General features: G+C 41.9%; 1 protein-coding gene across 1 annotated transcript in view; it reads right to left on the minus strand.

The window, feature by feature from the left end:
* SLC6A17 (solute carrier family 6 member 17) overlaps positions 1-14,250 on the minus strand; it is a 32,225-nt gene that overhangs the window by 1,369 nt on the left and 16,606 nt on the right. The window contains exons 3-9 of the mRNA XM_056867704.1: positions 14,121-14,247; positions 12,370-12,551; positions 11,303-11,413; positions 7,300-7,541; positions 6,709-6,901; positions 1,812-2,004; positions 164-323 (exon numbers count right to left, since the gene is read on the minus strand). Coding sequence (XP_056723682.1) covers positions 164-323; positions 1,812-2,004; positions 6,709-6,901; positions 7,300-7,541; positions 11,303-11,413; positions 12,370-12,551; positions 14,121-14,247 — 1,208 coding nt within the window. The remainder of the gene's footprint in view (positions 1-163; positions 324-1,811; positions 2,005-6,708; positions 6,902-7,299; positions 7,542-11,302; positions 11,414-12,369; positions 12,552-14,120; positions 14,248-14,250) is intronic.

Raw genomic sequence — 14,250 nt, forward strand, 5'->3', positions numbered from 1 at the left:
CCAGAGACTGAACGCTTCAAGAACAATACAGCCCTTTACATATTTAGTGCTTATAGAGGCAGTGTTAAAAGGTGAAAGCTTAGCAATTGAGCCAGGCCATTAAAGAAAGAAAGAATATTACTCCCTAAACTCCCCTGGCTCACTTTGAAAAAAACCCTCTTACTTCTTGGTACCGTAAATCCAGGCCACAGCAATGTTCTCCAGGATGACCACAACAGTGAGCGGCAGTGTAGCAGAGTAATCATCAAACATTGTGACAAAGTAGTTGCCAGAACGCTGCACAAAGATCAGCCCCACAAAGAAAGCAAAGATGCAGCAGCCAACTGCAAAGAACAGAGGGTCACCATTAGTGCATAAGTATGTAACACAAGGTTGGATCTAATGACTCCCTCCTTCTAAGTGGAAAGTCTTTATCCTAGTGGGAAGGAGACGTTAGATTCAACCTGTAGATTCCATAATACAGAGGTCATATATCAAAGGAGCCCCTGACACAATCCTCACATATGAACTGATTGTGATGACTAAGGATGAGAATCAGAGACACATTAGAACCGTTCTGACATACAAGAAGTGTCAGTATATAATTACTCATCAGTGTAATTTTAAGTGAAAATATCTGCCATGGAAAGACTAGTAAAAAGACTTTAGGGCAGCAAGGTTCTCTGCCATTTAGGTGGTGACCATGAACATCTTAAGTGATCACCGTTGTCACCCCCTCCTGGGCTGGACAGATGCAGGAACAGACAGAGGATGAACAGGTGGAGCAAGAGACAATCCTGGGGGAAGATATGGGGGCTTAGGGGACACCTAACCCCACCAGATCTCATTCAGAACCAGATCCCATGGATCTCAAGGATCTCAGATAAGGCACCTTCTCCTGAAGGCTCAGCTCTAGGTGACGCTGCCAGTAAAGGGTGCTATTATCCTTCACCCAAAGACCTCATGGATAGGAAGAAAGGACATGGCACACCTCCTTTGCACACTACTAAATGCTTGGCAAGGAGCAGCTTGGGCAGTGTACAGTTTGAAAGCTCAGGGATCGGAGCCAGGGTGGCCTCACCCAGAAAAAAAGAGATGCACAGAGGAGGCCTGTATGCATCCCATCAGTTGCCCACACTATAATGGAGCTGGAGTGAATTTTGCCTTTGGACACTGCAGATCCTTATCTTGCTATAAAATAAGTAAAGTCAGTCCTTGATTTTCCCAGCTACTGGTGCTGGCTCCCCATATTCTCTGCCAATTTGCCAACTTCCCCCCAAAAAACCTTTCACATAGAGTGTCACTTAGATTGTAAAGCTAAGCTCTTTTAAAGATGCACCAAATTTATCACTATCTCTGCACAATACTAACTAGGACACGTGTTTTTTGAGTGTACCAAATTCAGTCTAGATCCACATACATACAGTCACTATATTTTGGTTTTGTGAATTGACTCCATATCCATCCACTTCCAAAAATGTCATATCTCTAACCAGCCCCTCATTATCACAATGACTGAGATTCTAAATTCTGACACTACCAGAAAGAATATCATCCTTCTTTTGACATTCTCTCCAAAGGACAGATAGATCAGGGAACTAATTCTTTCCTTGAATACCAAATCCCTCTACTATTCCTTTTGATACTGCAACATAGTTCAGCCCAAGTACTGAGCTGTTACCCTCTGCTTTAGACAATGTCTTTTTTGAATAACATATTGATACCACTTGAAACATCATACTGAAGCTCCAAACTTTGCAAGTCATGGACATGAGCTTTGCTATGCATATAGAAGATCTGACGTGTCAATAGTTTACCAAGAGAAACTTTACCTGTTAATACTTCCTTGCGCACTTTGAAAGTGTCAATGATGGGTGTGGTGATGCCAGCCATGGTCCCAATCATGCTCCCCAAGCCCAGGTTTATCAGCATCAGAAAGAACATTACTGACCAGAAAGGAGAAGCTGGGAAGTGGGTCATTGCTTCCGTGAAAGCGATGAATGCAAGGCCGGTTCCCTGAACTGACTGAATACAGACAAAAGAAGATTGTGGTTACTCTTTGCAGAACAGACTTATAGAAGCAGATGTGCATGCGTGTAATTGTTATTGTTATATGTAAGGTTATCGATGTAACTACATTTCCATCTGTAAAACCAATGACTGTCAGAGACAAACAACTAATTACAGAAGCTTCAAAGTTCTTACATGCATAAGTGTTGGAAAAATAAATCATTACATAGAATTACTGCCCAAGCAACTGTCTCAAAACATGTACATGCTCTGATAAGCTGTGGTTAGCTACAGCTTTCCAGAGCATGTACACCATATATAGACTGGCATGTGTATTTATGTCTCAGACTCCCCACCATTAGTAACTTTATACCATCCTAGGACATTTGTTGCACAATGCTTTGTATTTTTCCACTCTTCACATACCCAGGTCCTTCAGCGATTATGGGAATTGCAGACACTATTTATAAAATGCCAATACTAGCAGACGTTTTTGCCCTATCAAGTGACTCTGGAGGATTCTTCCCTACTAAAGTCAAAGGTCAGTGTCATATTTACCCATTTTACTGCCCAGCGTGCTTGAAATGTGCTAGCAAGATAAAGAAGAACAGAGTCCAGAGACCACCAGAAAAGAACTGATTCAGTGGCAGGCAGAAACATCTTCAGTGATAAACTGCCATGATATTGCTGCAATCATGAAAGGCTGTCTGAAAAGCTACCTAAGTATCCTGATGATGGTGCTACAGTACAGCAGTAGAATATCATTGTACAGTAGCAGTATCATTGTACTCCCATAGGGTAAATGGGACAGGTCAGGCCTGTCCATTAGGTGCACCTAGGTGATTGCCTAGGGTGCCAGAGGTGGAGTACAAAAGCCAGCTCTGTCACCACCCTGCCTGCCCATGATGTTGGGTTTGCTGCAGCAAGCTAGTGGGGGGGGGGGGGGGCTGCCCTTGTTGCACCATCACAAGCCACAGCCACAGTGAGGGAAATGTGAGTGGAGTCAGCTTCCTCGTGGTGTATGGGGGAGGAGCAGGGTAGTGGTGGCAGCTCCCTACAGTGCAGAAGCACAGTTTCTTACACATGACTTCAAAGACATGATGATTTGTATCCACTGGAAATTTTCTGCATGCACAGGGTTGCCAGGTCCCTCTTTGCGGGAGGTTTTTGGGGCACAGCCTGAGGAGGACGGGGTTTGGGGAGCGGAGGGACTTCAATGCCATAGAGTCCAATTGCCAAAGCGGCCATTTTCTCCAGGTGAACTGATCTCTATCGGCTGGAGATCAGTTGTAACAGCAGGAGATCTCCAGCTAGTACCAGAAGGTTGGCAACCCTATGCATGCACCAGGATACTTATTCAAGCAGAAAAATAAACCTCATGCTGGCCCCTTGCAATAACTGAAACATGTATCCCGAATCATTTATTTTCTTGCACAAGATGTTGTGCAAGCAATTGCTGAGCACTATAAGATAGAGGTAGGAAAGCACTAGTTGCTGCACAAGATCTTGCACACGTAGAATTGCGCTAAGTCTGCTTATGTTCCCAAGTCTGCTTATGTTCTTGGATCCATCACTGGGTCCAAGACAGTGCATAAATGCATGCAAATCAGAAGATTTCTTAGGGTACATCAGCACTTCTGATTATTGCCATGGCTTTGCAGGAAGAAGTGATAAAAGGGGCTTTTAGACTCTTCAGAGGAACAGTATGATGCAAGATACCATTCTAGCTCCAGGGCACATAACAGTTGTGCAAACCTATCAAGGATCACATCAAAATTCCCCAACTGTGCCTTGGCTTCATGCTGAGTTTCCCTCAAATCATTGTGTTGTTATTTCACAAAGGTATTGGGAAAACAGCGTCTGGGAGCACTCAAAGAAATCAAATTTGGACATGATCTTCCTACAACAGTCATAGAAACAAAAAATTTCTAAGTTTGAACAAATGTATGAAGAATATTTTAGCTTGATGCATTAGTTGTGGTCTTTTCAAACAGAAAACTTGCCCCTTCACCCACAGTAAAATGTAGGCATACTTCAAAAATAATCTATATCTGAAACAGTTTACGCTGTCATTCTAGTGGTGAATTGATGTTGTTCTTTTCTCTTGGAGAGGTTCAGTGAGTTATCTTTGCTCTCATTATCAGGATCAGTTTACATGTTATGGTTGCCATATAGAAGCTGCTTTAAATCACTGATGTGGAAGGTATTACCACCAAGTCAACCACTCATGTGCAGAATCCCACTTGGTGGATTGGATAGTTTTCTCCACGCTGCTGTAAATACCCATAAAGGAAGTGATATGGTGACAATTCATGGTGCACATGATGAACTGTATGTGTATGAATGGCTCACATGTCAACAATAACAACAAAAGAAAGGGAGAAAAGTATTACAGTATGATTATGAAGATACCTCACTAAAATAAGCAATGAGCAAACTGTGAAATTATGTCAAAGAACTTTTTAAGATTACGGATAGGTTGCACAACATAACAAACTCCCTAGATGTTGATATTGCAACATCTTCCTGACCAATGTTTTAATGTTTTAAAAAACGTCTTAGTATGTATTTTAGCTCTGTTTTTAATTGTTTTAAAGAGGTGTGTGTGTGTTTTAGGGTTGGTCTTAAATGATTCTAAAATATGATTTTATTCTGTATGTTTTAATTTGTTAGCATCCTTAGTGGCCTTTGTGAGGGCAGAAAGGTGGGATATAAATTTTGTAAAAAAATTAATGAAGTTATATTAATAATGAAGAAGACTACCCCAAAAAAACACCTAGGACTACTAAAGTAAACTGGTGAGTACTTGGGAATAAATGCTTTGCTGTGGGATACCAAGTAAGTGATATCTTGCACCTGTAGGATTGCCAGCTTTGGGCCTGGAAATTCTGGGTGATTTGGGGGTGGAGCCTAGGAAGGATGGAGTTTGGGGAGGGGAAGGACTTCAGTGGCGTATAATGCCATAGAATTCACCTTCCAAAGCAGCCATTTTCTCCAAGGGGGAGGGTCTGATCTGTGTCATCTGAAGATAGGGTTGCCAGGTCCCTCTTCTCAACCGGCAGGAAATTTGGGGGGCGGGGCCTGAAGAGGGTGGGGTTTGGGGAGGGACTTCAATGCCATAGAGTTTAATTGCCAAAGCGGCAATTTTTCTCCAGGTGATCTGATCTCTATCGGCTGGAGATCAGTTGAATTAGCAGGTGATCTCCTGCTACTACCTGGCAGTTGGCAACCCTATCTGAAGATAAGTTGTAATTCCAGAAGATCTCCAGGTCCCATCTAGAGGCTGGCAATCCTGTCACCTTTGTGGTGCGCTACCAGTTCCAGCTGGGCTACCTCAGCAACTACTAAAATGGCTACCAAAGGGCACTGCCAAAGATCACTGTCTGTTTGGTGTCTGCTTGGTACCCCTGTAGTAGCTTCACTTCATCGGGCTGCTAAAGTCAGTAACTGAAGCAACAGAGTTTCTAAGTTACCATGACTTTTCCTGGCACCCTCTCACCTTTTTAAAATATTGTTATGATCTAATTTGTGATTATTGGATGACTTACATTTTAGGATGGTGTTTTTAGCAACCTGAGATTTACTTTGATTTGGCATTTTTTTCACAGCAACATTCTCTCCAAGACAAGCATGAAAACTCCCTGCTTGTCAAATGGCACAGTCAAACAAATTCAGCATAATATCTTTAATTATTCAGCCCAGAAAATTTCACATCTGCAGGCAAATGTTACAGCCTCTTAAGTTTTGGTGAATGATGATGAAGAATTCAATGGCAGTCAGAATAATTTAGGCAGATTGCCCAGCACACCAGTAGAAACTTCTCATCAGGTGACCCTTTGGTCCTCTCTCCTAGTTTTCAAGAAGAGAGTCCACTCAGGAAAGTAAACCCCAGTGATGAAAAGACATCGGTTCTTGTTCCTTTCTAGAAATTTTTTTGCATTTTTAAAGGAAAAAACCTTTACTGGTTGAGAACACCTGCCTAGGACAGACACACTTGACTCCAGAAAATCAGTATCTACTGGAATTTGATTCAGATTACTGGAAATATGGTTCAAAATTAGTTTCAGGAGATTAAAGATTGCAGAATCTCTGTTTAAATAACCTTACCCACAAGATTGAATCTGTCTTCCTGGGCAGTATCATCCGATATTTCTAATCACGGGGAGGAATCTCATTCTTCGGATTGCTTAGGACCTAGGATTGAACTATTCTGCTAATGCAGCAAACCAGTAAAATGAATGCTGCAGCTAGATTTTTCTTCCTGGAGTGGATCTAGCTTTTCAAGTCTTCAGTTACACCTTCATATTCTTTTTATACCATTCTATGTGAACGATGTTGCAATATTTATATTATATTTCTTTTAGTAAGCTGTCCTCAGGGTCTTACCACCACATGGCAATAGCTGCAGTATTGATCTTTACTTAAACAGCTTCCCGAAAACCTTGAACCTGACCTTCTCCCTGATGTGCTAGTTTTCTATATGAAAGGAAAACATTTTTAAAACTCTGGGGAACATTCTAGGGAACGTTCTGTGAACCCCAACCATCATATTGACATGGTATATCTTCAGGAGGACTGTACCATATGCTTTTTCTGAATGTATGCTTTTTCTGAACGTAGAGATTGGCTTTCAGACTTCAGTGAAGGACTAGGGTTAGACTAAGGTGGCTGTTTTGGGTTCTGACAAACTGTGAAAAGCAAGCCTGGCTGTAAACGTACTTTGTTAAGCTCATCTTCCAGCAGACAGGGATCCAGGCCAAGCTCCTGGAAGTGATCCTCCCTTATTGTCTTGATCACATGGTACATCTCACTGTAGTCCTTGGCTGTGAGATGGGAAAAGTTCACATGGGGTGGAATAAGGTCGTGGCTCAGGATTTTGTGGTTCAGATAACCCAGGATCTTCTCAGCATTCCTAAGGAGGAGAAGCTAAAAGTCAGTACACAGTCATTGCCTGGCCACTGTTGTTCCCCTTGATCTGGGCACAACTTGAAGGACATCTTCTACCCACAAAATAAGGAAGGTGAACTTCCAGCATTTTATATAGGAAGAGGTCCATAGCACCTTCTACAAAGACAGACAGGGAAAGAGATATTTTCTCTGAACTATGGAACATTCTAGAGACCCATCAGGCAATTTGACCAGAAGCAAATGACCGCTTTAAGCTATTAAGACTCCAGGCCACACTGAAATAGCAGCAGTTGTACCAGGTGTTATGGTTAAAAAAAGTATAGCTAGTCTGGGAAAGATGTCATTGCTTTGGCTAGACTCTTTAGAGAAGCCTCTTGGACAGGGACTGGAACTGGTACTTACTCAATCACACACTTCTCATTCATGACATTGGCTTTGAAGCCCAGCACAGCAAAGACTACCAGGGTGGCCAAGACTGAGGTGAAGAAGTTGATTAAGGAGACAAGGGCTGCATCAAAGTGACAGTTATTGTCCTGCTTATTGTAACTGGAGAATGCAATGACTCCACCAAAGCCCAGGCCTAGGGCAAAGAAGACCTGTGTGGCTGCTTCCCGCCACACCAGAGGATCCAGCATCTTATCGAGCTGTAAGGAGACACGAGAAGGAATCCAAGTTATCCATCCTGCATCTTGGTACACAATCTGAGACTCTTATACATATTACTTAACAGCTGAACAGTACATCCTTGCCTGCATGCGCAGTTTGCTTTTGCATGTGCTAGAGACAGCACATACATTCTCCTCATGACCCTATGGGTATAATCCAAAGGATGTTAGGAATATTTAGGGCCCACTGAAATCAATGCATCTCAAATTCTAGTCCTTAACTGTCCATTTAAATCCTATAGATTTTATTAAATTTGCCTAATTCGTGATTGCACCCTAATTATTTCTTGTATGGCCAGGGCTGTGTACATTCTGACCTTTTGTGGGCTCATCACCTATAGAATTTGGTAGCCTAAAACATTTTTTTTAAAGAAAGCAGGGTTCTAGTCTCATGTTATTAGGTGACTGGGGGCTTGAAAATAGAGGCAGTATGCAGAGGGAAGTTTAGAAATAGAAACTCACCAATTCAGATTTTCCCTACCAGTTAAAATTGGTGATGGAAAGTGCCATCAAACCACAGCCAACTTATGACAACCCTGCAGGGTTTTCAAGACAAGAGAGGAACAGAGGTGGTTTGCCATTGGCTGCTTCTGCATAGCAACCCTGGACTTCCTTGGTGGTCTCCCATCCAAGTGCTAAGCAGAGCCAACCCTGCTTAGCTTCTGAGATCAGTCTAGCCTGGGCTATTAAGTTCAGGACACCAATTAGAATTAGTCCCCATTAATTAATCAAGAAAGCTGATTAACCTAATGATTAAAGCCTGCAGCCTTGCAAAATACACTTTACAGAATATGCAGGACAGTCAAACTTAGTATTAGCAACCTTTCAACTGCCTATTGCGAACTAGCAGACTAAGTCAGTCTAATTCTGGCTGAACAGCATATTAAGTATCATATCCCCCTTTCAATGCAAGAAGTGCATCCAGTGGCCTATCAAAGTGCATGCTGATCACATGTAGCGTTGAACCTTTGGTCTGCTAGCATCCTGACAAATTGGATGGAAATGCCATTCATAAATGGTGATGTCACTCCGAGTGTTTCAAATGACAAATGTGTGGTTGCAAAACAGCCTATTTACAATAAAAGCAAGTAGGATTATGGTTCATGCTTTCATATTTCTTATTCAGAATTAATCAGGATGAATGTCTTCCAGCAGCTTCACAATATGAATCATCTGCATCATTATTTGAAGAATTAATTAGCTAGCTAATTAATTGATTGATACATATTGCTGCTGTTCTGCTGCAATGGGAAAAGAAGGTCAGCTTCAGCACTTCCATTTAAGGGGATATAGTGCCACGGACTATTATAGGCCCTGCATAAAACTTGGTTATTTGTACTATGGTACGGTGAACTGCCACACACATTATATTTCAAGAGAGAGGGCTAACAGATATTTAAAATAACATGCGTAAATGTTTCAACCTTTTCATCAATGACCTGGAATTGGGGGTGAACAGTGAGGTGGCCAAGTTTGGAAATGACACCAAATTATTTAGGGTGGCTAAAACAAAATCGGACTGTGAAGAGCTCCAAAAGGATCTCTTCAAACTGGAGGAATGGGCATTAAAATGGCAAATGAGATTCAATGTGAGCAAGTGTGAAGTGATGCATATTGATTAAAAAAATCCCAACTTCACATATACACTGATGGGATCTGTGCTGGCAGCGACAGACCACGAAATGGATCTTGGGGTGGTAGTGGATAGCTCGATAAAAATGTCAACTCAGTGTGCGGCTGCTGTGAAAAAGGCAAATTCCATGCTGGCCATAATTAGACAAGGAATAGAGAATAAAACTGCTGCTACCATACTGCCCTTGTACAAATCTAAGATGATACCACACTTGGAATATTATGTACAGTTTTGGTCACCACACCTAAAAAAGGATATTGCAGAGCTTGAGAAGGTGCAGAAAAGAGCAACCAACATGATCACGGGACTAGAGCAACTGCCCCTGAGAAGCAGTTAAAACACTTAGGACTGCTTAGTTTGGAAAGAAGGTGGTTAAGGAGAGGCATGATAGAGGTCTATAAAATTATGCATGGTATGGAGAGAGTGGACAGGGAGAAGATTTCTACTTCTCTCATACTAGAATGCGGGGTCATTTACTGAAGCTGGAGGGTGAGAGATTCAAAACAGATAAAAGTAAGTATTTCTTCATACAAAGCATAGTTAAATTGTGGAACTCCCTGCCCCAGGGTGTGGTGATTGTTTCCAACTTGGAAGGCTTTAAGAGGGGAGTGGACATGTTCATGGAGGAGAGGGCTATTCATGGCTACTAGTAAAAAAATACTAGTCATGATGCATACTTATTCTCTCCAGGATGAGAGGAACTTTCCTATTATATTAGGTGCTTTGGAACACAGGCAGGATAATGCTGCTGCAGTTGTCTTGTTTGTGGGCTTTTTGTGAACAGACTGCTGGACTTGATGGACCTTTGTCTGATCCAGCATGGCCTTTCTTATGTTCTTATGTTTGATTTATTGATATGCATGTGTATAAAGCTGGTTTTCTACTTGTCTCTCTTCATTCATGTGAATTGGGTGCTCCACTTTAATTTGGCTCTCCTCCAGTTTTGTTTATTGCTTTATGTATGGTATAGAGAGTGTACCATAGTCAGGATACTTGGGACTCTGCGCTAAAAATATGAAATCTGGCATTTGAATCATGCAAAACAAGGTCATTTGCATGATTTAATTTATTTGCATGCTTTTAGTTTACTGTCTTTTAAAGTAACTGTTGTACAGTAAACAAACACGACCTCAGCACATTCGGAAAGGAAACAGCTGAAGATGGGAGGAACCAGCAAATTTACAGCAACAGGGGAAAAAAATAAAGTTTTGTATGTTTATCAGTCTGAAGTGGGCATGTACACACACCTGTCAATTGTGTTTCTAAGGCTCAGTTAGTTCTACCCTGGAAAATAAAGGCCAGTCATTAGGGAAAGGAGAATCTGTATGAAATCTGTTCAGCAGAAAAACTCTGGCATGACATCTTGAGCGGCCACAGAGGACAAGGAGCCAGCAGCACTGATCAAGATCCCAGTACTGAGCATGGATCTCACAGAGCTAGTCACCCCTTAGCCTGGGACCCTGGACTCCTCAAGGAGATCCCTCAGAGCCCTGCCCCACCCCAGATCCAGACCCCTACCCCAAACACATTACCCACACTACTTATTGCCTGTAAATGTAAATGTTTATTGAAATGGCACCAGCCAGACAACAATAAATATATACTCTTATACTTATTGCCTGCCAATACCCAGGCTGTACACACCAGAAGGAGGCCAAAAAACCAGCAAGAGCTCCTGGAGCAATGTCAGAATGCCAGGCTGCGATTCTGCAAAAAGCTTTGTGATTACCTGTAAATAGCTGTTATTAATGCCAAACACACTCCTCATCCCTCAGTTGCTCATCCTATTTACATAACAATCTGTACACTTTGGGTACAAATGCACAAATACAAAATACATGTGTCTCATGTGGCTGTAAAGAGTGTGCACACGTTACTTCCTTTAAAGTATATGGAAGTGTTGCCCCCATCCTTTCCCAATTAATGCTTCCATGTATTTCAAAGGGGTATATAACAAGTAATACGGGCATGCGATGTTCACAACTAACGTGGTGCTAATCATGAACTTTCTACCCAGTTATCTGTACCAAAGGATACAAGGTTTGGAGAGAATCTGCTTTGACTCCTCTAAAGGCCTCAGACCATATGGCGCGGGGGAGAGGCTTACCTTGGGAGTGAACATGTGCAGGATTCCATCTACTGCTCCCCTCAAGAGCAAACCCCGGACCAGGAAGCAAATGAGTACCACATAAGGAAAGAGGGAGCTGAAATACATCACCTAAGAAGAAGAATATCCCACATGACATAAATTAGCAGCAGCCTATATAAAATTATTGCCTCTTGGGTGAACACTACCCAGGGTGCCACAAGCACCCTTCTCCCATGTTACCTCAGCAGGGGCCAAAGCAGACTGCAGTGGAAGTCTACCTGTTTACATCATAAATATATTTTTCTATCATTTCCCTTTATCAGTCATGTCTTCCTGCAAAGAATTCTGGGAACTATCTTTTTGTGAGGTACTAAAATTTTTCTTTTACAGATCCATAGCTTCCTCTCCTGCAAGCTGGCAGACCTAAGGGTTTTCCTGGGAAGATGGAGTGACTGTTAAGCCAGTACTATGAATTTGTCCCAAACCATCTACACTGAGCAGAGCCCCCAAAGAGGTAGAGCAATAGTGTACCACCGCTAGAAGCCACACACACCCTGGCCTCATTTCTTACAGGGTCTCACACATGATTTCCCTCCCTTTCTAAGGCTGCCAGGTCCCCCCACCAGCAGAGGATGGGAGGTAGGGTTGCCAGATCCAGGTTAGGAAACTCCTGGAGATTTGGGGATGAAATCTGGGGAGAACCAGGACCTCAATGGGGCACAATACTATACAGTCTACCCCCCAAAGCATCCATTTTCTCCTGGGGAATGCCAGGTCCAACCTGGAGGTTGGCATCCCTATCCCTTTCAGATGGCTGCTGTGAGGTGCAGGGCCAGACCAAGTGGTACTCCTAAATTCAGTGACTGGAAATGCAAAATCTATGTCCTCCCTCTTTTCCAGCCTGTTTGCTGTGCTATAGTTAATGGGCAATAAGAACTTATCAAGGTGTGTGAAGGTGCAGCCATAGTTAATAGCAGTTACTGACTGCTACCCAGGATTACCAATTAGGAGTTATGCGAGGATTGCACCAGTTACAAACCATTATGGGTGTGTGAAGTTTCATCCTGCTTCTGGCTGCTACTTACCTTCCCAGAAGACTGGATGCCTTTGATCATGGCCAAGCCCACAATGCTCCAAGCTATTAGTAGACATATGGTCATTCTCCAGTTCAGGCCACCACTGTCTGAAATGTTGCTGGAAATATCCAGGGTTTCACGGTACCAGAAATAAGTAGTGGCAGAACTTTTTTCACATTCTGGTTCCACAACTGAAAATGACAAGAGCTTGCATGAACAACAGACCTTTGCTATGGCATCTCATAAAGACATGACTTAAAATGACAGCAAAGACTGTCTAGCGGGGATAGACAAACATTCCTGGGCATTTCTAGAAAGATACCTACATGCATTTAGGAGGGGAAATATACGATGCTGGGAGGTGTTAAGATTCTAATAAATGCTTATTAATTTCAAGTATGCCTTTGTTGCACTTTCAGGAAAATGTGTGTATGTTAAGTGCTGTCAAGTTGCTTCCGACTCATGGCGACCCTACGAATCAATGTCCTCCAAAACGTCCTATCTTTAACAGCCTTCCTCAGGTCTTGCAAATTGAGGGTCGTGGCTTCCTTTATGAAGTCAATCTATCTCTTGTTAGGTCTTCCTCTTTTCTTGCTGCCTTCAACTTTTCCTAGCATGATTGCCTTTTCCAGTGACTCTGGTCTTCTCATAATATGGCCAAAGTGCAGTAGCCTCAGTTTAGTCATTTTAGCTTCTAGGGTCAGTTCAGGCTTTATTTGATCTACAACAACGTCATAATACAGTTCTATATCCTACCAGCTGGAAACAAACCTGAACCATTACCATTTCTTGGAATGGGGTGCTGGTCCTTACCAGTATTTCCAATGAGATGAATTACTACAGAGTATAGGGCCTGGACTCTTCTTTCTCCTGCTGTCCCATGAAGTTGGAAAAATAAATGGATTTACCTACCTGTATGTGTGTTCACAGCCATTACTTTTAAAAGAACATTTTAATAATATTTTTCTATTATACAACAAAAACAATATCCATCATTACCATTCAGTCTTAAACCAAATTGATTCATGTGAATTACAAAAATAACAACCAACAGATAAATAAGAAGAAAAAAGAAATGGGAGAAAAACAATCACTGATCTATGCAAAATAATGATACAATTTGTTAATAAACCTAACAGATTAATAACACCTTTGGATCCAGTGAAAGATTAATGTTTGTTATTTGACTTATTTCTGTTGAGACTTCTCCAGCAAAGATTTTACCCATGGGCAGGTCTATTACATAGGTTTAAAATTGGCATTTTCGGATCCACATTTCCAAAATATGTATTATTATATTATCCTTGACATTTTATTCAATTCGTTAGGTGTCAGATACCAGAGGTAACTCACTTTATTAAAAAAAAATCCTTCATGTTTATGGAGATAATTGCGGTTGAACCCTTTACAAAAATTGTTCTCATTCTTTCTCTGTTATTTTCCCCATTACAGATTATAACGGCAACACCTAACTTTGGGTTGGACCCAGCCTACATTTTCACTCAGTCTCACCTAATTCCCTACCTTGCCATGGCTCTCACCCCACATGACTTTTGTCCAGGCAGATCCCATGAACTCCAGAAAAGCCTATTTGGTGGTCAAAGGGGATCACTTCCTTCCTTTTCACCACTAGAAAAGCTGGCGGAATCTAGTCCTTTGAGTTCTAAGTCACTGGAAAGACAGCAACTCCAAAGCTGAGCTTTGTTCATTGCCCACAGAATATTTCAATTAATACACTTTTGAAAAGACAAGGTACTCACCAACCACTGTGCCATTTTTTGTGACGGGGCATTCACTCCATGGCAGAGGAGACTGGAAGGATTTAAAAAAGTAAAAGATGCTCCACCCTATGATCACATTGTAATAGAGCCCAACAAACAAGCAAACCTG

Source organism: Euleptes europaea, chromosome 2, assembly GCF_029931775.1.
Source record: "Euleptes europaea isolate rEulEur1 chromosome 2, rEulEur1.hap1, whole genome shotgun sequence".
Classification (NCBI taxonomy): domain Eukaryota; kingdom Metazoa; phylum Chordata; class Lepidosauria; order Squamata; family Sphaerodactylidae; genus Euleptes; species Euleptes europaea.